The sequence below is a fragment of the Oculina patagonica genome, chromosome 11 (genome assembly GCF_052425735.1).
Source record: "Oculina patagonica isolate OP01 chromosome 11, crgOcupat, whole genome shotgun sequence".
Taxonomy (NCBI): Eukaryota; Metazoa; Cnidaria; class Anthozoa; order Scleractinia; family Oculinidae; genus Oculina; species Oculina patagonica.
In genome coordinates, this window is record NC_135768.1 from 4,400,638 (window position 1) to 4,424,272 (window position 23,635).

A 23,635-nucleotide genomic window follows, 5' to 3' on the forward strand; every position below is an offset into this window, starting at 1 on the left:
GGAGTTGTTTTTCTCATAGAATACACCCTGTGTCACATCTCATCTGGACCACTGTTCAAGTTAAAGCTGTTATGATAGCATTATTGATCACAATACCATTTCAAGTTTAAGCTTGTCAATTTTGATGAAGCAGTCTATAGTTCTGTTGATAATTTAGAGTAATTTTGCCATCAACCACTTTTGGAAATTACCGGTAGTCAGTGTTAAACTACAAGTTAAGTATCTGATATAAATTTGCGCCCAGGGGGGTACTCCAGCTTGTAAATGACGGGGATGATCGAATGGAGGCAAAACTCGGGACCCAAAAGATCCCCAAGTCTTCCGACATTACCCAAAAAAATCCCTGGACCAAAAATAACCCCCCCAAAAAATTCTTTGTCAAATTACCTCTAAATTGCCAGGAGGGGCAATAATATAACACAAAGAAAACCATAAAAAATTGAACGCTTGTGTTTGTTTATTCATCATACCATAAAGCCCCTATTTAAATCAAGTCACCCCAAAAAAATACTTGCCAAATTTTCCAACCCAAAAAAATCCCGGAATGGAAAATTTCAAACCCAAAAAAATCCTTCGATCATCCCCATCATTTACAAGCCGGATTACCCCCCTGGGATATAAAGTTCTTACAGAATTACACAACAATTTCGATCTGGTTGTGACGATTCATCAACCTCGACTACTTTTCCTCTCCCAGTGGAGGTTCCGTTGTTTTGCCCTGGCATGTCAAGTTCCTTTCTCATTTTTGTCAGCTGCACCTCATGAACTTTCGTAATAGTTTGTGTAAAAGCCTCTTCTACATTTGTGGAATCCAGCGCTGAAGCTTCAATGAATGACAAGCCCGAATCATTTGCATATTTCTTAGCATCTTCTATGGGGACAGCTCGTAGATGTTTCAAATCACATTTATTTCCAACAAGCATTGTGACAATAGAAGATTCTGCATGCTCACGCACTTCTAACAGCCACCTCTCGACATTCTCAAATGTTTTCTGTTTGGATAAATCGTAGACAAGGACAGCACCTACAGCTCCACGGTAATACGCACTTGTAATCGCGCGGTAACGCTCCTGCCCTGCTGTGTCCCAAACCTGAGAAAAATAAAATTACGGTGACCAGTCAAAAATGTCAATTGGGTGAAGGGGGTGGGGGGGTTTTTTTTTGGTTTTTTGGATATCATCAGAACAGACTGAGTGAGAAGGCTAGGCAGCAAAATGTTTAAAAAATAAAAAAAAAATAAATTGACATTATTTTACGAGGGTTGCACTAAATAGTACTATTTTTTTTCTGCTGTCATCTTATTATACGGTTAAGATATGGAGAGCGACACTCCAGTGAAGCCATTGACAACATAGAGTGTCACCGGCGGAGCCGGAGTTTTTTTTTTCTTCGGGCGTCTTGGCAGGGACGGCGGAGCCGGGGGCGGGGGCAGCCCCCCCAGAATTTCTGAAAAAATAAAGACTTATAGAGGTCTTTAAGCCCCCCCACTTCAAGTCTCAAGTCAGCCCCCCCACTTGGAAAATTGCTCCGCCGTCCCTGCTTGGGAAACAAAGCGGTCAACAGCAAACATGAAAGATACAAAAACAAGGTATGTACACCCGAAGACAAAATAAATGCTCCGCTGAAAGTTCATGCACCGAACACAGATCGCTAAGGGAGGGAAGGCGGGGCACGACATTTTAAGCTGTTTACCATCAAAAAACCTAGAAATGTGGTGTATGTTGAAGGGAACAGTTATTAATATTGCACTAATATACCAATGGGAGAGAGCCATGGGGTTGATTAGCCATTTCCACGGGACTTATGACTTGCATGCATAATAAAGTACTATGCAAATGACTTTGAATAGTCTAGTGACAAACAAACCTGTGACCCTCAGATTAGTTTATTTGAAGGGAGGAAAGCCCTGAGAGAACCCAGAGAAAAACCCTCAGAGCAAAGACAAAAACTAGCAACAAACTTGAACCACATGTGACGGCGGGTCTGGTTGACGTCTCAGTTTAAATTTGTTAATTTGGTGCCTCTCTGATTGAACAGCAAGTTAGTCTGTTAGGAATATTCATTATTTATCTGGTAGGAAAAAAAGATGTTGCACAACCACCCTGCGAGCAGAGCCCTTTCTTTTCCACCGATATACTCGACAAGAAAGGGCTCTGCAAGAAACGCGTCAAATATTTGTTGAGCATGTGCGAGGCTTGCGCGAGGACCATATTTGCCGGTGTGAACCATGTTAGCAGGCGTGTACGGGGAATGGTGTGACTGATCGTACACAACAGCGTGAACAAATAGTTTTGTTTTACACATTCTTTCATTCGTCTAAATTCTGTAGTTAAAACATCTCAATCACCGCTTGAGGTCTTAGTGACTTTATAGTAGAGCTGCACGATTTTAACCCTGAAATTTTTCCTTTGTTGTTTGTTTGTTCTACAATGCACATGCACTCAAATGGCAGAAGATGGCGAGAGCAATTGTCAACTCTAGTGCTTTCAAGAGCGTACTGTGGGCTCTGTCTTGACCGTTGGTTTTTCGAAAAAGTTTATGCCCGCGCAGCAAAAACCGGTTTGATCTGGACTGACTAGCCCAAACTTTGGGGCTGCAGCAACTTCAAAGAAATTTTTCTTTCTAAATCTCAGCCACAGGATGTTGCACAATTTGCAGTGTGGTTGATGCAATAGCATTAACATCCCAAAACCAAAACAAAAATCAAAATTGAAACATTTAGTATAATTTATAGTTGTTTATTTACTTTCTGATTAATTTGATCATACTGTGAAATAGACTTCTAAATATAGTTATCTTCATTCAGGAAACAGGAATATAGGAAGTTCAAACATATGCTACGTGTCGTAATGAAGAATTAATCATAATCTTATTTATAAATGGGCATTGCATTTTCCGCACCCCTGTTGAGGACGGTCTTCAGGCCTCATTCTACCCCCAAGAAATCCGTTAAACCAATGCCAACCCCAATGAGAGTGCAACCCCACGATCCATTAGAAACACATCACCCTAAGAATCCAAACTCACCCATCTCCCGAAGAAATCCCCACCCCGGCACGGAGCCCACCCCCAAAGAACCTGTTCCTCAACAGGCGGGAGCAAAAATTTAGCAATAGCCCAATACCAAGTCAATGCAGAGAAATTTGAAATCTGAACATGGCAAAAGAATTGCCTTTTTAAACAGGGTATTTTGCAATTTACAAATGTAATTCCGTACACAATCTATTCTTTTGTCTGCTGGGTGGCTTTAATAAAATAAAACAATCGTTGTAGACAAAAACATCCTCAACTAAAGGAAAACATGCCTTTGAAATATCGATACGCAGTAATTAATAATTAATTTAGGGATTGCACTTGAAAGAACAGAACAGGCTTTGCATTGTTAATGAACAAAGGAAAAACAGCACATCTTTTTATTTTGACTTCAGAAGATCTAGCAGTCATACAAAAGAGAATTTATGTTATGCATGCAAGTTTAACCTGGATAGAAGCTAGTCTAACGTGCAGAGAAATGGCCGTGGTTCTCGTGAATGTTACATTTCACATCGTGCAGAAGTTAACTTACAATGTCAATAGATAGCTTTCCTGCTACAAAAAAGCTACCCTCGACATAACTACACACGAACTAATTTATTTCCTAAAAAAATCTGCATGAAATCGAGCAAGAAATACCTGAGCTTTGATGACCTTTCCATCTACTGTAATGCTTCTTGTAGCAAATTCAACCCCGATGGTCGATTTCGACTCGAGGTCGAATTCATTTCGTGTGAAGCGAGAAAGGAGTGAAGATTTTCCAACACCAGAATCTCCAATTAAAACAATCTTGTAAAGGTAATCGTAATGATCGTATCTTCCTGCAGCCATAGCTGTATATTGATAGAACCTGCACAATATGCAAAACGAACAACAAGAAGATTCCACGTCTATAACTATGCAGGCTATATGTACCACGTGACCTCGCGCGGGAATGCCGATACTCTCGCGCTAAAAACTATCCCGCATCAAATTCTATTTTCGATCTCAAACGTAAGCTTCCGCAAAAAAAGTTAAACGCAAGATTTGTTACGTCTAAAAATAAGAAAATAAAGCACATCTGGAATTTGGTATCGTAAAGAAAAATTAGATGGATATGGAAGCTTTTGCCCCGAAAACCTCTTTCCCCTACACGAGGGGGGGGGGGCAAGGGGGGAGGGGGTGATCCATGATCCATTTTTGTCGCGAATCGTGAAAAACCTTTCTGTGAATCGTGATTGAAATATACTCTGTGAATCGTGTATTTTCGTGAATCATGAAAGCTATTTGTGTGTGACTACGTGACAACACCCCCCGGCCTCTCCCCCTTGCCCCCTTTCCCTGAGTCATTATGGTTTTTTGTGCTAAAATGGGGTTATAGCATGTTATAGATTCTGCTACTCGGCTTGAAGTATAGGACATGTTTTTAAAAGGGGACGACAAGAGTATATGAACTTATTTATTTCTCTCGATAAGGACATTTTGACCTTTAAAAGAAAAAAAGCGAAGGAGAGAAAGAGAGAGGCGCTCAAAAAAAAGTCATTGAATACAATATCGCTTCTAAGCCGAAATAAGGAACAGAATTCAGAGGCTAGGTCTGTCCCCGTCTGTAGGTGGTCCTGTATAGGAGGTTTGAAACAGGGTACACTTTAACCTTCCCCTCTTCCCCTCGCAACTAACCCCTCCCCCCACACCCCGCACACCGACCCCGATATCAAACAAGCAGAGCGGTACTGGACAGGACAACACAGCCACCTGGCCTGCAATGGCGGACGTTTCAAGAACGCAAGTCTCTCAGCTCCGAAGGTAAAATCTAGAATAGCTCACAACTTATCCACTATTTTAAATGGAAAATTTTCCTAAGAGTATTTTAAACCGTAGCAGATAGTTGGCTTCTGCCACTTTATGAAATGAATGCGGCGAGCTAGTTGGTAGATAGGCCATAGACGTTTAGCTGTTAGCTTGTTTTGTTTCCTTGAATCTGCAATGCATATGTTGTAAGCTAAAATATTTCCAAAAGTAAGAACCATTTGTCAAAAATGTGTTTTAGTGACTGTTTTGATAATAATATGCAAGATATCCAAAACACTTTGTGCGATATCCAGACAACTAGCAAATAGAATAGCTGCATCGTTTACAGGGACGCGGTTATTAATCAACACCATTTTGAAAGCGCTCCACTTTTGAGAGCGTTTTCAAAACGATCGGGTTTCAGTTGCGTCTCAATTGGCGCCGTGTAAACAAAAGGCATAAGCGCATCGAAAGCGATGTGGTTACAAACGAAACCGCGTCCGTGTAAACAGTGCCTGAATGTACAACAGTGTCTGACATTTGCAGAATGTGCAGAATGCAGTTCGACCTTGATGCACGTACACATCTTAACGAGCTCCCGAGCTCTTCTGTGTCACGGGGGTAAATAAATTACATTTACATTACTGCAGACCAAGAGAATATATTGTGTTACCATTATCATTATTGAAAGCTTACTGTAAACAGGCTAAACGAAGTGCTATTCAGGCTAACCGGAGTGAATAGTAGGCTAACCAGAGTGTGTAAAAATATAGCATGCATGTGGCTATACCATTATTATCGCTGGCAACAAATTAAATTCAGGTACAGTCAAAATTCTCTTAACAGACACTCTCGTAAGCGGACAGCTCTACTTACAGCCGCCTTGTTTAAAACCCCGATAATTTTGTAACTCCCATACAAACTCTGTATTTTTACATTTTCGTAAGCGGACATTCCCGTAAGCGGCCGCGGACACTTTCAGAGATTAAAACTTAGACTTTTTCTTTTTTTTTAAGCTCCCCTAAGCGGACACCCCAAAGAAAATCCTGTTAACAACCTCTGTACCTTGTTTTTATCAATCAACTTCACATCGCCGTTCGTCACAATGATTTTACAGTAATCACAGTACCATATTTCAGTGCTTGTTTTGTCGTCATCCACTTCTGTCCCGTTATTGTTAGCTGGGCAAGCTCCCGTAAGCGGCAATATATCCCCTACACCTCTAGTGGCCACTTACGAGAACCATTCTCGTGAGCGGCCAGCTCTAGTTACGGACAGTTTCTTTGCGTCCCGAGGGTGTCTGCTTACGAGAGCTTTAACTGTATTCGCGGCTCGAATAAAGTCTCATCCGTTTGTCCAGGACAAGAAGACTTTCCTGTCTGGTTATTAACTTTGTGGTGTAGGCTTCTTCGTCAACTAAAGGTAGTTATCATCTATTTAATTATTTTATTAAACTTTTAATGCTCACTTGCTCAATGTTACCCTGGGTACCAGAGGAATTTTTTCGCTTTGGTGGCCAAGGAAGGCCATCGCCATGTGTGGTGAAGCTGCAAGAAAAACCTCTGGGCCGAAGCGCTATGATTTGCCATTCTCATTGATTTTTTGGTCTTTTTTATTGAATATTTTTAGAGTGATACCAATCACAGTAAAAGTAACATCTCCATCTGTGATCACATACACTGGCACCTGAGGACGTGACAGAAATGAGATTTATATTACAAGGTTTTGCGCAGGTCACAAAAAATTAACCAAAACCAGAAATCATGCATAAAAACGCCTGGCACCCAGGGTGGCTCAATAGGCAAGAGCCCAATCAAGTAATTTGCCAACTAAATTATGGTTTTAAAGCAAAAATTAAGGTAAATTTAGACAAGCATGTAACTGCCCTGGGCTTTTAGAGTTGCTTGTACAAAGGACAGCTGGGAATTCAATTTTTTCTTAATCCCTGGGTATGGTCGTGAAAGTACTGTTATGTCCACAATTTAAACTGTTCCGTTTTCATTTTTTTATTATCTCAGGTTTTAACATTGTTCAATTAGTTTGATCATAAGTTTATGAAAAAGAAGTCATGGATTCTCAAGATCTGTTAAAAATATCAGGAGATGATGAAATGCACAAGAAGCACAAGAAAAGGACCAAGAAAATAAAAGCTCAACTACAGGAACAGGTACAGCAAAAAGCCACCCCTGTTTCAGATGCAAATCCTTTTGATACAAAGCCCTCCCAAATATTGGCCCATAGGCTTATAGTAAATTTATTATTGCTCTTGCAAGTATGCTCCGAGACCCGTAATCTAATATAACAACTGTAGAACTCTGTCTAGAGCCTTTTACCTTGTGTTATTCTTGTTTGCACCTAAAAACTTTCAGACACAGTATCGCTTCCAAATATAAAAGGGAACATCTTTGTAACACACTCTCTCAATCTCTCCCACTCCCATTATAGGCCCTCCCCAAACGTACCCCCCCCCCCCCCACCCTTAAAAGGGGCATTGGGAAAATATAAGCCCAAGGTTTTATTTTCAGAATTTTGCAAAAAAAAAAAATAATTATATCAGCTAGTCAGTTGAGGTTGACTAACTCTTGTTCTTTTATTTCTTTCAAACAGGTTGAGTTTTACTTTGGTGATGCAAACCTTCACAAGGATCGTTTCATGAAACAAGAAATAAGCAAACACCCAGAAGGATGTAAGTAGAACCACAATAAGGGCACATGTGTTTGCATGTGATGCAAACACGAGAGGGAGTTTGGGAGAATTTGAAAGTCTTGCATGTAAATCCTTTAGCTTTTTTTAGCTATAGCTTGGTGCTAATGGTTTAAACATTGCCAAACATGTGTGGTCATTCGACCATTGCATAAACTTTTTTGTATATATTTTATTCATTTTGCATTCCTCATATTCTTTTTAATATTTCCAGCCAGTGAACGTTTTTTGTTTTTGTCTCTTCCTGGCTGTGCTTCAATTTTCAATCATATTTGTTTTATCGGTATTGGACTGTAATATAATTAAAACGAGCTTCATGTGAATTGCATTTGAAAAGATTCCCTGCATAAGCCTCCATTGCTAAAGCTATAGTTCCAGTCCAATACCAAGATTATGAATATGGTCTTATGATAACTTTTGATAATTCTTTCTACAGTTGTAGCAATTTCAACAATTGCAAGTTTCAACAGGATGAAACAGATAACAGATGATATTAACCTTGTTATTAAAGCAATGAAAATGTCTCCAATGCTTGAGGTAGGTTTGAGCACTTATACTTTGATGGGTCGATAGTTCCACTTTTTGTCAGTTGATCCTACAATAATAGTATCAAACAAATGCATAAAAAAATACTAAGGTCGTTATCAGGCATAGTGTAACTTGGCGTTGATGCTGAAAAAAGATAATATGTAAAACATTTCAATCACTTAATTTTCACTGATGAAGGTCACTGAAGTATGTGAAGTGATCAAAACATTTCACATTTTAATTTTTTTAATTAGTGTCAACCCCTATTTAAATGCCCAACCATTGGTGAACAAGTTTTTTGGCTTTTCTAAGAGGTAGTCATAGCAACAGTATCTGTTGAAAATTTGCTTAATATTAGCTAAAAAAAAAAACTAAAAAATGAGCTTCTTAGTAACATCCATTTTTTGTTATCAAATTGTGCTCAACATGTTAAGAGGTGAGTTAGGAATTTAAAGCCACCTTAAATTTTCAGACATTTAAGGTGGCTCTTAACTGATGGTTTCTTCACTGGAAGCGGTAATCAGCCACCTCATCAGCATATTGGAAAATGTAATGTCCCATGAAATGTTTTTATGTTTTCAGGTCAGTGAAGATAACACAATGGTCAAACGTAGAACTGCTGTTCCTGAACCAAGAAATGTTGATGCAGAAACTATTTATGTTGTAAGTACAGTCGAAGCTCTCTTAACAAACACTCTCGTAGGCGGACAGCTCTACTTACGACCGCCTTGTTTGAAACCCCGTTTTAACTCCCATACAAACTCTGTATTTTTACATTCTCGTAAGCGGACATTCCCGTTAGCGGCCGCGGACACTTTCAGAGATTACGACTTAGACTTTTTCTTTGTTTTTAAGCTCCCATAAGCGGACACCCTAAAGAAAATCCTTTTAACAACCTCTGTATCTTGTTTTTATTAATCAACTTCACATCGCCGTTCGTCACAATGATTTTACAGTACCATATTTCAGTGTTTGTTTTGTCGTTATCCATGTCCGGTTACATTTCGAAACACTACTTACATGCATATTAGCATAATGTTAGCTGGGCAAGCCCCCGTAGGCGGCCATCTATCCCCTACACCTCTAGCGGCCGCTTACGAGAACCATTCTCGTAAGCGGCCAGCTCCAGTTGCGGACACTTTTTTCGCGTCCCAAGGGTGTCCGCTTACGAGAGCTTCGACTGTATTCCCACACTGGTGGGAGGCACAGTAACCTAATGGTTAGTGTGCTGGACTTGGGGTCGAGTGGTCTCAATTCTAGCCCTGGGCAGGGTCACTGTGTTGTGTTCTTGGGCAAGACACTTTACTCTCACAGTGCCTCTCTCCACCCAGGTGTATAAATGGGGGGACCTGCAAATTTACTGCTTGGGGGTAACCTTGTGATGGAGTAGCATCCCATCCAGGGGGAGTAGAAATACTCCTTGTTGCTTTATGCTACTGAAACCACGATTATAAACTCTGGCCTAATGGGCTATTAGGCTCAAACACAGACTGTACCTTTTCCCAAACTGAACAAAACTTTGAAAGAATAATAGCTGAAGTTTTCCGGCGACTTTGCCAAAGTTCCTGATGATTATTAACATTTGACAACTTTTTAAGTCTTTAAGAGTCGTGAAGATTCACAAATGAACATCCCAAAACAGTTTGACAATTATCCCAAAGACATCAGTTTGCTTGGTAAATGGTTCAAAGCTGAAAAATCCTAACCAAAAACTCAACTCAGTTAAACCTAAAGAATTCAACATTATATAACAACACTATTAAAAACATGTTCTTAAACATTCTTTAGCATTACAAGTAAAATGCAATTGACTTCATGTTGTAGGAAAGACTACCACCTTACGCCGATCATGACTGGTTAAAAGGAATTTTTAGCAAGTACGGGAAAGTGGTATATGTCAGGTATGTAATATCTTTACAATACTTAAGCATAAAACAAACTTTCACTGCAGCAAAGGCACTTGTTAATGTTACTGCTCAGGTATTCATCAATTTAATTTTTGTTGTGCTGTAATCCATTATGGACAGCTGCTTTATTTACAAGTTCTGTTGATCGTTGGGAGGCACAGTGGTCTAATGGTGGGGTAGTGCACCAGACTCTGGATCAAATGGTCTGGGTTCAACCCTGGCAGGGGCACTGCGTTGTGTTCTTGGACAAGACACTTTACTCTCACAGTGCCTCTCTCCACCCAGGTGTATAAATGGTTACCAGTGAATTTAATGCTGGGGGAGGGGGTAACCCTGCAATGGACTAGCATCACATCCAAAGGGAAGTAGAAATACTCCTAGCCACTATATGCAACAGAAACCGGGATAAGCTACGGCCTGTATGGGCCACTAGGCTCAGCCGCACGCTAAGTTGGTAGTAACTGCCTTTTTCCTGTCATGTTTAGTATCCCAAGGTTCAAACACACTGGAGATGTCAAAGGATTTGCTTTTGTGGAATTTGAATCTGCACAGGGAGCTCAAGAAGCAGTTGAGGTAGGTGATTTATTTTTTATACAATTTTTGCATTAAACAATTTAAGTTAGAGTCTGCATTGGAGGCTGTGGATCAAAGCGGTCCAGGTTTGTGGGGTCACTGTGATTGTGTTCTTGGGCAAGAAACTTTGCTCTCATAGTGCCTCTCTCCAGCCAGGTGTATAAATGGATACCGGTGAATTAATGCTGGGGGGTAACACTGTGATGGACTAGCATCCCATCCAGGGGAGAGTAGTAATACTGCTAATCACTTCATGCCACAGAAACCGGGATAAGCTCCGGCTGTGTGGGAAACTATGGCCTGGTGCAGACGTGTTTTCAAACTTAATCTGTTTCCAATCTAGGTTCTACCTGAAGGAAACACTCTTTGAATCCTTTAAAACAATTTGAATTTATTTATTGGGATTTAAGAGTGGTATGTTCAGGTTGAAACAGTTTAGCCTAGGTTTGAAACAAAATTAACCTAAAAAGCAATTTGACTTACAACATTGCCGCATCCCTTCTGAACTGCAAGTTTAGCTCTGTGCCAGGTTGTTCAAAGCACGATTGAGCTTATCCAGGATTAGCGTGAAATTTGAGTTCATTTGTTGTAACTTTTCAGTGAGGTTCTCTGTCCCTATTTTTGTCCTCCAGTTTTGATGTCGACTAACCTCAAACTCCACAAAAATAGCATTAAAAATACTTTTATGGAAGTGAAATTGAACCCTTGATCAACTGTTAATCCTGGGTTAGTGTTATTGATCGGCTTCCGAACAACCCGGCCCAGGGTTATTCAACAACACTTTTCTCAGGCGGGGTTTCCATCAATTACATACAGAACGTTAAGAAATCTTTCATACCAACTCGATGCATTGTTCTGAAAGTCTCTTCTAACTTTCATGTAGGCCTTCAATAAAGAAGCAAAGCACAAACAAGCCAGTGAACCAGAAGAGAAAAGTAAAAACGGTCTTACAACAGACCAATCTGCTGAACAGCACAAGATAGCAAAAGGAAAGAGAAAACGCTCCCATAGCGAATCAGAAGTTAGTGAAGTCCAAAAACACAAAGAAAGAAAACGGCGAAGAACAATCAGTGAATCTTCAGTGGATTCTGGCGAAGCTGAGCAACATGCAGATGTAAGCTCAACTGTCGATGTTAAACAAAAACATAAAGACTCTAAGAGCGTTCAAGATGGTAGTGAAAAGGGAAAAAGTGGAGAGGCAGGACTGACCAGTGACCCGGAAGAGAAGGACAAGAAGGGAAAGAAAAGTGTTCGATGGCAGGAAGGCGCTGAACAAAAAGATATTGAAAAGGAAGGCAGTGGAGTAACAAGTCGAAAAAGATCTCACACAGATTCTGAAGGTGATGATGAAGGTATAGAACAAAAACGAAAAAAAATGAGTGATAAATCGGATGCGAACACTAAAAACAGTGCTGAGGAAAGCGGCGAGGATGAAACTGCCAAGGATAGCAAAAAACACAAGAAGAGAAAAAGGAAAAAGAAGGAGAAGAAAGAAACGAGATTACCGCACCTTCGAGTGATCTCCAAGTTAGTATCATTCCACTTTACCAACTTCTAAACTCTCCTTACTGTTTTCATACATTTTCTACAATTTTCCTTGGGAGAATTTGGCCTTCATTTAGTTATGTTTTCATTATCATACCTGCTTTCTTGAAGCTACTGTAAAAGGCAAGGAGAAGGCAGGAGTTGATCGTAGTCACTTCAGGGTTTAGAGAGTTTAAAATCACTCCCAGGAGATGTTGTGACCTAATGGTTAGCGCGCTAGACTCTGGATCGAGCAGTCCAGGTTTGAGTCCTGGCCTGCAGGGTCACTGTGTTGTGATCTTGGGCAAGGCGCTTGTACAGTACAGTAAAAACCCACGTATAAAAATCTAAAATTTTAGAACCTGTTAGGCTAAAATTTTCATTTTGAACCCCCTTTTCATAAAAACCTTTTTAGCCTAATATTTTCAATAGGTTCTTATTTTACAAATAAAATGAAGCCACAGATGAAAATACAGAAAAAATTTTAGTCTAGACATGCATGCTAGTACTTTGGAAAGCTAAATTTACGGTATGGTTATCATCTAAACTGTATTCTAGATAATTATTTAATACAGCAATATATTCCATATCACATATGCCCTGTAGTAGTTATCTGTGCTGATCGCTTGTGCCCGTCAAAGTAAGGCCCCGTCCACACTGACCCGGGTAAATTTGAAAACGGAGAAACTGAATTTGAAAATGCCGCGTAAAATGTTTTCCGTCTACTTTAACCCGGGTAAATTGGTGAGCGTTTTTGAAAAGCTTCAATTTCGGTGACCGAAAACGCCGTTTCAGTGTGGACGGTTGGCCTAACCGGGAAAAAAAGGATACGTTTTCAAATTTACCCGGGTCAGTGTGGACGGGGCCTAAGAACCTATTTAAGAAGCTAAGTAGCCTAAAATCCCACTAAATACCATTTCTATAAGAACCTATTTAGGTTAAGTTGGAAAAATGTAGGTTCTTATACGTGCGCTTTTCTGTCTCTTAAGTCCTCCACCCGGGAGTATAAATGGATACCGGCAAAAAAATATTAGGGCAATGTGACAAATAGCTCCCGGAGGGGGGGGGCGGGAGGGTGTTACTTGCGACGGACTTGCATCCTTAGGCGAGAAGCTGTTTGTAATGACTTATTTTTGTTATTGTTTGCTTTTTTGTTTCTTCGTCCTATAGATTGGAATGGCTAGACTTGAAAAAGGAATACAAGAACTTACAACGGGAAGCCATGAACAACTTGAAAAAACAACTACACGAGAAATCTTCAGTGGATCCGAGCCAGGCTGGAAACCAGGCCCCAACGCAATCAAAAGAACAGGCTGCTTCTTCAAACAAGAAGGACCAAAATAAATCCTCACAAAAAGACAGTGGGGCTGTAAAAGAGTTACCATACACTCCTGGAGTTGTGTTAAAATTCCACTGTCAAAATCTAGGCGTGACCAAGAAAGAATTACGGGTGAGTAAAATATGCAAGCTTAAGCCCAGGAATAAGCTTGCCGTGTTGTCATCACGAGTTATGTGTTATGTTCTCTAGGTAATATATTCGACTTGCACTGTCACACAACAAGAAATTCCGCAGCAAACAATGTCGTGACGTACATGACACAGTAAAAAGAAGCCTAATTGTGTAGTCCATTGTCATCAACAATGAAAGGCGACAAAAAGACTCCACTAATCTTAGATAATTGCTGTAAAACAAATTGTAAAAAGGCGGGTGCTGCTTAATGGAAACTGTTACTAGTATATTTTTTTCTTTCTTGTAGGACAAATTTTCCTCCTATGCGCCAGTAGCTTATTTGGAGTTGGCAGAGGGCAGTGTTAAGGTGAGAAAAGAGAAGTGTCTTGACTTTATTTAATTTAGGGGACGTACAACACACAATGCAGTCGTAAGTTAGAATATTAAGACGGCTGGTGGTTTCTCTTTGAATGCGAGTTGGCGGCCACCCTTGTGAGCAAACGAGAAAAAAGGCGCGAAATTTCGAATTACGTCATCAAAAGGTCATAACGTGTCTCTGAGTATTTATTGACTGAGCCCACGGTTGTAGTTAGAAAGGTTGCTTAGTAACACGATGACGCAAGCCCATGACGGCAAACGTACCCGACAACCTTCGAATAGTTTGCGCTTGTTCTGATTGGACAATATGAATCGGAAGCTGTTCGGTTAAATGTACTATCGGGGATTTGCCGGAAGCGGCACTTGTTCACCCGACTAGATAGGGTAGCAAAATGTTGAGGCTCTTTCTTGTAGAGGGTGTGTTTTGTATAAAGTACTAAGTATTTTGACTGTTTTTGTGAATTTATTCGTCTTTTTTGTAGGGTTATGTTCGCTTCCACACTGCAGAAAAATGTAGCACGGTGTTTGAAACAATGTCAAAGACAAACGACGAATTAAAACTCCAGAAACTTGGAGGTTAGTGTTGCACCATATGTTCTCTGTGTTATTGTTTTTCCCTTTTTTTTTCTTCCTCACTGAAAATCTTTTTTTTTCTTACGTCCTAAATCAAGGAATGAAAATGGCTATCAACAAAAAGCGTGTATTGTAAATTTTTAAATTTCCTTTAGCTGCCGTTTCGGATGCCTTTGGCGTACAGTTAGTCCGAACGGCTGTTCATTTTACGTATTATTTCTTTTAATGTGCAGAAGAGGACGAGAAAACGTATTGGGAGAAGATAAATGCCGATCGCGTAAACAGATTCAATTCAAAGAGGGGGAAGAAAAGAGGCACTGAAAAGGTACAAACGTACAACATTATTTATCTCTTCCTTAGCTACTCTTTTGCGTGTCATTCATTCAGCTTGCTTGTCTTTCTTTCTTTGTGCGTTGCTAAGGAGACGTCCAGACATGTCGTAGGCTCGCCCACCCGTGAATTAGGTATTTTTTAAAGACTACAAATAGGATCAGTGGTATTCCACTTGTAGCGTCGAGCGTGAAATTGCACACACTAAAGGCAAATTTTCACAGGTGATTTTTGTTGCGATTTTTGGAGGGATTTTTGTCTTGCTCACGCTGCAACCTGCTGTAATTTCAGCGCGATTTTAGCCCGATATCGCTAGAATTTCTATGAAACGTGATAATATATGAACAGACGTTTTATATCAAAGCATGTACACACGTCTCATAAACAAGGATGGTAGTGTTTTCGTCGTAAGTTCGAAACCTCTGGCGATAGAAATCGCGCACCTCTCTCCCTCTGCAGAGACCTCTCTTTTAACTTGTACGGGCTGGGAAATGAGGAGATGTGAAAAGTAAGCGCGTGGAGCCTGGGGAGAATGGCAACGAAAGCGCGCGGCCTTTCCCGTTTCCCCTTTACTTCAATTTTTCATTTTTTGTGTGTTTTCGCCTTTCCCCCCCTCCACTGAAGGAGCCTCTGCGGAGGAGAGAGATGCGCACTGAAATCGCAGTTGGTTGACACGCTTATTTGGAGTTGCAACCCTCGCGCGCCAAAAATTGCGTCAAAAATCGCCTCTGTAAATGGGGCCATTAAGGCAGCAAACCTGGGTGTCTCCTGAGTAAAAACTTTCTCTGAACATTTTCCTAGCTTTGATTTTTCTGATGCGTTAATATTTAGGTTGCAAGAAAGGCTGAAGCACTGCAAGTACAACGACAAAGTCATATTCGTTTTGACGATAGTGGAGGTGAAGAAGAGACGTGAAATGAAAAGTACGAGAAGACTCAATTATCTGAGACAGGCTTAGTTTGTACCCGGAGAATTAAACCTGCTTGGGAAACGGAGTGAAGAATTGTTGGAGAATTAAATTCCACAGATGAAAGCAGCGCCATGCTAGCTGAAGCGCGTTTAGATCCTTGATCCAAGACATTTTTTATATACCCTCTGATTGGAGACTTTATTTAGTAAAGTAAAACTAAATCATACCATACTAGTGGTAACCACAGGTTAGAAAGTGCGGGCCTTGACGCACTTAGAACTGAAAGGTACTGGTACAAGAGTGCGTAATGTTAGATAGCAGTGTCGATAAATGAATGATAAAATGGACAAAAGACAATGGTATTCCGAGTAACGCGTCACGCAAGGAATGCATGTTTTATCATTTCCTATTGCAGCGAACCAATCTATGTTTTTGATTACACAGTTTTGTGAAGTGTAATCGAGCACCCGGTGTGAACTGAGATGTGTTTTTTCTCAGTCGGTAAACTCGCTATGTTGTGCTTGCCTTTTGTTAACGTGGCGCGATTAATGAAAAATCACTGGACAAAATTAAAGACAATTATTCCGAGCAACGCGTCACGCAAAATAGCCGCGAACCGGCCGCGAACAAGTCAGAGTTGTTTTTTGATTGACAGTTGATTGTGAAGTGTAGTCGAGCACGTGGTGTGAATTGAGATGTGATTTTCCTCGGTTGATAAACTCGCTATGTTGTCAGTGTTATATATAACGAATTCCTCGAGAATAACCGTTGCTGGAATCATTCGCTTTGCCGTTGTTTTATCTGTGATATAATTTCTCAAAAGCAACACCTTTAAAACAACGTCTACAAATTGTAATGTTTGCAATCTTCCATGTGACAGAAGCGTAGATCTTATGTGACAAACTGTTGAGAGATTGACTCATTTTTCGCATTCTTATCGTTCTTGGAGAAGAGATTTTTCTCTTCCGGTCTTACGACAAACTATCGTCATTGACACATTTTTTGCGTTCCGATCGTTCTTAGTGGAAGAACAAAATTTTCAACTTCCGGTTTGCAGATAGCCTTTATAAACGTGGCGCGCACGCGTAATACGCAATCCGCTGGTCACTGTCAAGATTAGGGTTGCGGGCCTCTCTTGGGCCCGCAATAAGGAATGTATCGTGATCACGTGTCACGTGACAAGCCTGGCTCATCTTTAAACGACACCACGTCGTGAATCTTCTACCTTAAATTTTTTTAAAACTTATATTTCCCAATAGCGACCTTTAGATTGGACTACGAGAACGAGATTGAGGACAAGTACGAGTTTTCAAACCAAATTCGTGTGGCTCCTATAATCACTTATCGCACCTATCTTATCTCTAACGTTTATTTGTGTTAGTCAGCAACAGGAAAGAGTTATAGTTCAGGGGATACAATTTTCTCAAAATTCCAAAGTCGTACTCGATCTCGTACTCGTAGTCAAATCTAAAGGTCGCTAATATAAAAGTCTTCTCCAACTTCGCTATTCCATAAGACCTCCTAAGGAGTCCATGCATGTAACGTAGTTGTGCTAAGTTGTAAACTAGGCCAGTTTAACGTTGCATTCGAGTTGCGCGTTTTCTTTTTTGTTGTTGTTGTTTTTTTATTTACTTTGTAGTTTGGTCTTCATGTAAACGATCCTATATTTCATATCCCCTTGTTGTATAGCAGAGCAGCTTTTTATTTTTAAAGTTATTAATGAATGTAATTTTGTGTTTGCGTTAGTTTATCTTTTCTGAACTCTGTAGTCGGTTAAAAAAGGAAATCTTAACACGCAATCTAACCAATAGGAACAAACACGTTAGTGACTCTCTGAAATGAATTTATGAAATTCATATATATGTACTGCGGATATACGTTTTAAGCCAATGAAGGATCATCGCAGTAATCCTGAAAAAAAATTCAGGCTTGAACGGGAATCGAACCCATGACCTCTGCGATACTAGTGCAGCGCTCTAACCAACTGAGCTATCAAGCCAACTGGGAGCTGGTTAGTGACTCTCTATTACCAATCAGCAGCAAACTTATAACTTATCGCTTATTTTCCCGCCCTTGGCACCGGTTACATGGTTTCCCGCGCTTGACACTGGTTGTTTGACTTTGCGCGGTTGGCACACGTTGCATGCTTTCCCGTTTTGGCGCGGTTTCATGTTTTCCCGCGTCTGGCACAGGCTACATGTTTTTCTGCGCTTGGCAACGGTTGCTTGTTTCTGCTATGAGTTCTGATTGGTTCGTTGCCCTCTTGACGTTTGTTGTGATTGGTTAGATGCTTACGTGCGTTTTTCGTTTCTCGTTCGATGAGCCACGAGAGGAAAAAGAATCATAAGTCACATCTCTTCGACTACACGAAACAGTTCGTTGCATAGCTGTTGCATGTTTTGATAGTCCTGGCAAAACGAGGAAACATGTTTCCAGAAACACTTTTAAAGAGCGTATGATTTCACAATGTTTCTCAGTTTTGCCATACGTGAAGCATTGTTTCCAGTGTCAATTTTTGTCCCCAAGCAAAATTTGCTTCTGCTACACCGCAGAAACATTCCGTGTTTCCGCGCGGCATGGAACCATGGCAAAACGAGGAAACAATTATGGAAACATGTTTCCTCGTTTTGCCGGACCTTTAATGAACTCCATAGTCCCTCAGTCTTTTTTTTAAGGGCTCGTGCTAGTTGCTTAGCCTGTTTTAGGCGTTCAGTTAAATAGAAATTAGCGCGAAAAACAACTAGTAGTGGAAAAAAGCGACGGGCTTAACCCTCGTCTTTTTATTGTTAACTTGTTACCTCCGTGCAATTCCCCAACAAACCTAACGCTTGGATCAGGCTGGTGTTTGTACTCTTGTCTTGTTGCTGTTGTTGTTGTATCTTAGTTCCCGCAATAAAAATGTTTTAGTAAGGTAGGAAATAGTTTTCCATTAAGATTTATTATAACATAGCTAGCAGAGCCGCGCAATCAAATTTAGTATACGTGAGCCTGCACAATCGAGTTATGGTGCACTTATGAAGTTTGGAGAGCACTCAAAAAGCTGGAGTTGGTAAAGGCTATCGCCTCGAGCAACTCTTACGCTTCTTTCGTGCTGTTCAAACTTCCCGCGTGCATCCATAACTCGATATACGCACGCTTAAGCATGTTGAATTGTGACAGCAGAGGGAATTTACTTGATTTTTATTTCTTCTAAAATCAAAAAGTGGCGTTTATATTCCATATAAAAAGAAATTGACTTAGTTTAACTACTCTATAACTATATCTTCTGGTTCTTTTGCGCTGCTATTATAAAAGCGAATTTATTACTACAAAACATTATCGTGCCTTCATCGTTTACGCCCCAGCGTGCGGCCCTTTAATTTTTTTCTGTCCCTGCCAATTCTTTCTTAGCGATATTCGTGGGACGTGGTAGTCGCGTGTTACGGTGGACACAAAAATGTCGAGGAGTCATTAAGTTGATATTTGTCTGCGAACTTTTGTGCTTTGTTGCCCAGTTTTTTCTTGTGTTTTCTTTTTCTGTTGAGTCGTTCCTCTTGCTCGAATAGTCCTTCTCTGTCCCATCTCTCGTAAAAGCGCGAAGTTATCATTCGATTCCAGAGATCCCTTTTTATGCAGACGAGCACCAGGAGAACTAGAAGAGGAGGAAAAAATAATACTGACTAACTGTATTGTGCAACCTTAAAGGGGCTATGCCACGCAATTTTAGGCAATTTTGGCACTGACCAACTGGTCATAGAATTAACAGAAATATCACAATAACGTCTTAAAACTGTAGAGGAACTCAAAAGAAACACACAAAGGCAAAAAAGAGGCATGGATGGGCGAAATTCGCGAAGATTAAAACGGATTGCGTTCGGGTAAACTTGAAAAACGTCGGCCCGACTTTTTTCAAGTTTATCTCAATTTGTATGAAAGTGTCATTTACAATGCTCGAAAATCATCCTTGTTTGTTATGTGGCCGTGATTTTGCCAATAAAAGACTTTTGCTCTGCCAATTTCAGTTTAGAGCTCTTAAATAACGAAAATAAATAAAATTACCTAAAATACCGTGACATAGCCCCTTTAAGGCCTGGCTAAACTAGGCAACATTGTTGCGGAAACATTGTTCCTTGTCGTGTTTCCTAGGTTGATAAATTAGTGGGAAGCGAGGAAATTGTTTTGCTGCCCGGGTTGCTAAACTAGAAAACAATGTTCCGGGAACAAAGTGTCACGCCTGCGCATAAACTAGTCAAAATTGCTTCCATGGTGGCTAAACTGGGCAGCATGTTTCGGAAGCAAAAATTGTATACGGGAAGCAAAATTTCCCAACATATGTTTCCCGTGTGGCAAAACTGGAAAACATTTGCGCCCGAAACAATGTTTCCATTTTAGCCAGGCCTTTACTGCGGAGCATTTTACGCGTAATTAGCGCGCGCACAAGGAAGTGCCAGCGCTTGACCTGCGAGGAAGATAAATCGTCTTGTAAACAAGAACGTTGACCTATTTTGTTTTTATTGCATAATTTTGGTGTACAATTAATTCTCTTTAAGTTTAAAAAATTGAACATTCTCGGAAGGAAAAAGATATAGCTAAAAGCGTGCATAAAAAGTATGAAATAAAGCTTGTGATTAATGAAGATGAATTTTTCAACAATGACACGAGCATGGGACAAAGAAAAATTCTGAGTCCTCGACGGGAATCGAACCCATGGCCTCCCAGATACCGGTTGGGCGCTCTAACCAACTGAGCTACGAGAGACTCGTGGTGAGCTGAGCCTTTTACTACTAGGAACAGCAATGTCGAAATCATCAAGTGTGTAAATAATAAAGATGGTAAATTTTAAGCTCGGTGATAAATAATGAAGATGAATTTTTGAACAATGACACGAGCATGGGACAAAGAAAAATTCTGAGTCCCCGACGGGAATCAAACCAGATACAGGGATCAACAGAATTTTTCTTTGTCCCATGCTCGTGTTATTGTTGAGAAATTCATCTTCATTATTTATCACCGAGCTTAAAATTTACATTATTTACTACACACTTAATGATTTCGACATTGCTGATCCTAGCAGTATGCAGGACGCGTGTCACATATCAACCTAGTAAATGCCCCAGCTCACCACGAGTCTCTCGTAGCTCAGTTGGTTAGAGCGCCCAACCGGTATCTGGGAGGCCATGGGTTCGATTCCCGTCGCGGGATTTTAAGAAGGTCTCATCTTCTTCGTGCGATTCCGGCGAAACTTTAACGTTTTTACGGGCTGTTCTCTTGGAGCTGGAAGAAAAATACCTAGGCCAATCATCTGCCAAGTTCTGAATTAAGGGGAACGATTTTGCTCTCAAAACTAGTCGATTGAAATCATGCTGTATTGTAAAGGTTTGGTTGGCGCACGCGTTCGACATGCATGAACATTTGCTCATTCCTTGACAAACAAGGATCAGTACTGTAGATTATTTTTGCATAGAACTTAAGTTCGATAGTTGAACTTTAAGAAAAGTGCGGTGGGCCCGGGCGGGCCCCGCCGTTTTAACGGTCAAATGTGGACTTTATTGCATGCATTTTCATTCCAGAGAAATCACCGTAATTGTTAGGAGAAATGTTATTTTTACTCTGTAGCGCAAACGTAAGAGAGCAATCAAGGCAAAAAAAATGTAAGCTTATACCTACCACAAATCAATGCTGCCGAGACGCAACCACTTATAATTGCTACTAGTGGTGCATCTGGTTTTTGACAGCTCTTCCAGCTCCATTCACTGCAACCCTTCGTCTCTTCTTCATTGTTTTTTACGCTGTAGACTTTACATGACTGTTGTGTTTCACACCAGAAGCACGAAAAATCCTGCACGCATGTTTGGCAGTTTTTTGCTCCGCTACAAGTCAATGAAGAATTGAGTCCTTGACTATAAATGTTCCTCGATCCAATATAAACAACTGTCACGAAAGTGAATAAAATTCTCCGCAAAAGATTCATACTCCACAGGCAATGTTGGGTTCTTTTTGTCTTCTTGAACTGAATTTTAAATGTTTTTGTACACGCGCAAAACGTTGAAATCGTTAATTCGCCATTTTTCGAATTTAAATTTGCGCGCGCAAGAACGCGCTTAAATAATTAGTGTTCTCAAACTGAAAATTTAAAACATCTTCAGGGAAATCGAAAAAAATTCAAAGAAAAAACGGGAGCGATTATTCGTCTTTGATTCCAGTACTGTTCATTCCCAATGCGCATGCGTGTGATCAAGAACTATTTTCTCCTCATAGCATCGATGGTTCAGTACGTGCACTGTGATTGGACAATTTTACGGCACGTATTGCATAGGGGAATCTCTGTTTACTAATACAGTAGAACCCCGGTAACTCGAACTCTGAAGGAAAACGAAAAACCGTTCGAGTTAGCGGGGTTTCGAGTTATCGGGGTCGATTGAGTATTTAATTTTCTAAGTTAATAATTGATAGTTTACTGGTTTTCATGTTACGTCATAAAATTCTGAAATCAAAATTCACTGGGCCTACTAAATTTTCGTTGTCATTAGACGTAAGATAAACTAAAAATATATCTTTCTGCATATTTCCAGATCGATAGTGTCATTCGTTTTTTAAACAGAGCATTTTGAATATTTGAGTTCTCCGTCGTATGTGACATCAAGCTGAGTGCCGTGACAAAGCTGTTTTGTTTGAAAAAGGCCTTTCCTTTCCATTTTCAGCAGATTGAACATTTCAGATATAATAAGTGGTGTTTATGTGAAACTGTACTAGCTCATGAGCCAAACATTGCCGCTGTTGTAAACAGAATTGAGTTCCAGATGGTTTCTCTGACATCACGGCGGCCATATTTGTGTCCCTCGGAAGGACACAGTTATGGAATCTCCACACTCAGTGTTCATACTAAGCTTTATAAATTTGCGTGGAAAGGTTCGGCAGATAACTCGCGAACGGTACACCGCACAGACCTGAAACTTGGAGAAATTGTTTATCCATTTATCGTCTATAATATTTGAAACTCATAGCTTCTGTAGTTGAATGGTTTCAAATTTATTTTTGACAGTGAAAACCAGCAGTGCAAATTAAACTTATCTCGTCAGAAACTCTAACACGATCATAAATTCTTGTGATAAGAGTGGAAAATGGCTGTCAAATACGTGATCTGTTCGTTGATCTAATCAATGGGCAACCGTGGCGAGTTGCAAGAACCGGAATTCGAGTTATCGGGGTAAATTTGACCTAAATTTTGATAAAGGGAAACGAAATTTAGTTCGAGTTATCCGAGTTCGAGTTAACCGAGTAAAAATGACTGAAAAGTGATTTCAAATCCAAGGGAAATGGAAGTTAGTTCGAGTTGTCGAGTTAGCGGGGTTGTTCGACCTTGTTCGAGTTATCCGAGTTCGAGTTACCGGGGTTCTACTGTATTTACCTCATTAGCATAAGCGCTTCACTTTCTGATCGAGCTACAAAAATATCAGTTTTGAATATTGAAAGAGCATAACAAGATAAATTTTCGTTATAAATTTAAGCCTGGTGTATTAAATACCTTTTCTTTGACGCGGTTGTGAAAACACAAAATTTTACAAAGAATGTATGGGCTCATTAGCGCCTTTGCCACCCAGAAATTTTGCAGTTTTTGAAAGCTAATATATCCTTCAATATTTCACGTAAAGAGCTGAAAATTTCGTCGACAATTAAGTTTCACAAGCTGGAGTCACTTTGTATATAGCATGATGCCTTCTCTACGCAAAGTTGTATGCTAATGAGGCAAAATGTAAACAATGACGTCACAAAAATCGCCCTGTCCAGTGCTGCCCGATTCCCAAGTGGCTGTGACTTGTTTTACCGGTTTGCTCGGTCCGTACTGGCTAGTTCTTGTCTGTCGTAACCGGTTTGCACGCTTCGTGCTCTGGAGAGTAAGGGGATCACAAAAATATCATAAAAGGAAATAACTCGCTAAATTGTGTCGTAAATTTTACTGCACTCATTTTCGCAGTT

General features: G+C 40.3%; 3 protein-coding genes and 1 non-coding gene across 5 annotated transcripts; 1 reads left to right on the forward strand and 3 right to left on the reverse strand.

Annotated features, from left to right (window-relative positions):
• Positions 1–620: 620 nt before the first annotated feature.
• Positions 621–3,934, reverse strand: LOC144630614 (ras-related protein rab-11.1-like). The gene is made up of 2 exons (XM_078488990.1): positions 3,673–3,934; positions 621–1,091 (listed from the first exon to the last, which is right to left on the reverse strand). The coding sequence occupies exons 1-2, from the start codon at positions 3,862–3,864 to the stop codon at positions 627–629; spliced, it is 657 nt and encodes a 218-aa protein (XP_078345116.1). The 5' UTR covers positions 3,865–3,934; the 3' UTR covers positions 621–626.
• An 824-nt stretch (positions 3,935–4,758) lies between these two features.
• On the forward strand, positions 4,759–15,726 carry LOC144630578 (la-related protein 7-like). 2 transcript variants are annotated; one of them, XM_078488949.1, is made up of 13 exons: positions 4,759–4,818; positions 6,843–6,970; positions 7,411–7,489; positions 7,943–8,043; positions 8,617–8,697; positions 9,859–9,935; positions 10,427–10,514; positions 11,398–12,041; positions 13,209–13,488; positions 13,796–13,855; positions 14,349–14,442; positions 14,673–14,764; positions 15,601–15,726. In XM_078488949.1, exons 2-13 carry the CDS (start codon positions 6,872–6,874, stop codon positions 15,682–15,684), a joined length of 1,779 nt encoding a protein of 592 aa, XP_078345075.1. In that variant the 5' UTR covers positions 4,759–4,818; positions 6,843–6,871; the 3' UTR covers positions 15,685–15,726. The 2 variants fall into 2 exon arrangements, with proteins under 2 accessions (XP_078345075.1, XP_078345074.1); XM_078488948.1 differs by having other exon boundaries at positions 4,766–4,818; positions 6,822–6,970.
• Positions 15,727–17,604: 1,878 nt separating this feature from the next.
• Trnat-agu (transfer RNA threonine (anticodon AGU)) lies at positions 17,605–17,678 on the reverse strand. Its single transcript has one exon. It is a non-coding gene; the product is annotated as a tRNA-Thr (tRNA).
• Positions 17,679–19,038: 1,360 nt separating this feature from the next.
• On the reverse strand, positions 19,039–21,699 carry LOC144630449 (uncharacterized). Its single transcript, XM_078488811.1, has 2 exons — positions 21,326–21,699; positions 19,039–19,310 (listed from the first exon to the last, which is right to left on the reverse strand). The coding sequence occupies exons 1-2, from the start codon at positions 21,627–21,629 to the stop codon at positions 19,099–19,101; spliced, it is 516 nt and encodes a 171-aa protein (XP_078344937.1). The 5' UTR covers positions 21,630–21,699; the 3' UTR covers positions 19,039–19,098.
• Positions 21,700–23,635: the final 1,936 nt, after the last annotated feature.

What these genes read in the sequence shown, in the direction of transcription:
- LOC144630614 (XM_078488990.1), bottom strand. Translation starts at nt 3,864, where the DNA reads ATGGCTGCAGGAAGATACGATCATTACGATTACCTTTACAAGATTGTT. An exon ending in GAAAGGTCATCAAAGCTCAG is followed by an intron (nt 1,092 to 3,672) that starts GTATTTCTTGCT and finishes TATTTTTCTCAG; the next exon opens with GTTTGGGACACAGCAGGGCA.
- LOC144630578 (XM_078488949.1), top strand. Translation starts at nt 6,872, where the DNA reads ATGGATTCTCAAGATCTGTTAAAAATATCAGGAGATGATGAAATGCAC. An exon ending in ATGCAGAAACTATTTATGTT is followed by an intron (nt 8,698 to 9,858) that starts GTAAGTACAGTC and finishes TTCATGTTGTAG; the next exon opens with GAAAGACTACCACCTTACGC. An exon ending in TGACCAAGAAAGAATTACGG is followed by an intron (nt 13,489 to 13,795) that starts GTGAGTAAAATA and finishes TCTTTCTTGTAG; the next exon opens with GACAAATTTTCCTCCTATGC.
- LOC144630449 (XM_078488811.1), bottom strand. Translation starts at nt 21,629, where the DNA reads ATGAATCTTTTGCGGAGAATTTTATTCACTTTCGTGACAGTTGTTTAT. An exon ending in CTCGGCAGCATTGATTTGTG is followed by an intron (nt 19,311 to 21,325) that starts GTAGGTATAAGC and finishes CTCCTCTTCTAG; the next exon opens with TTCTCCTGGTGCTCGTCTGC.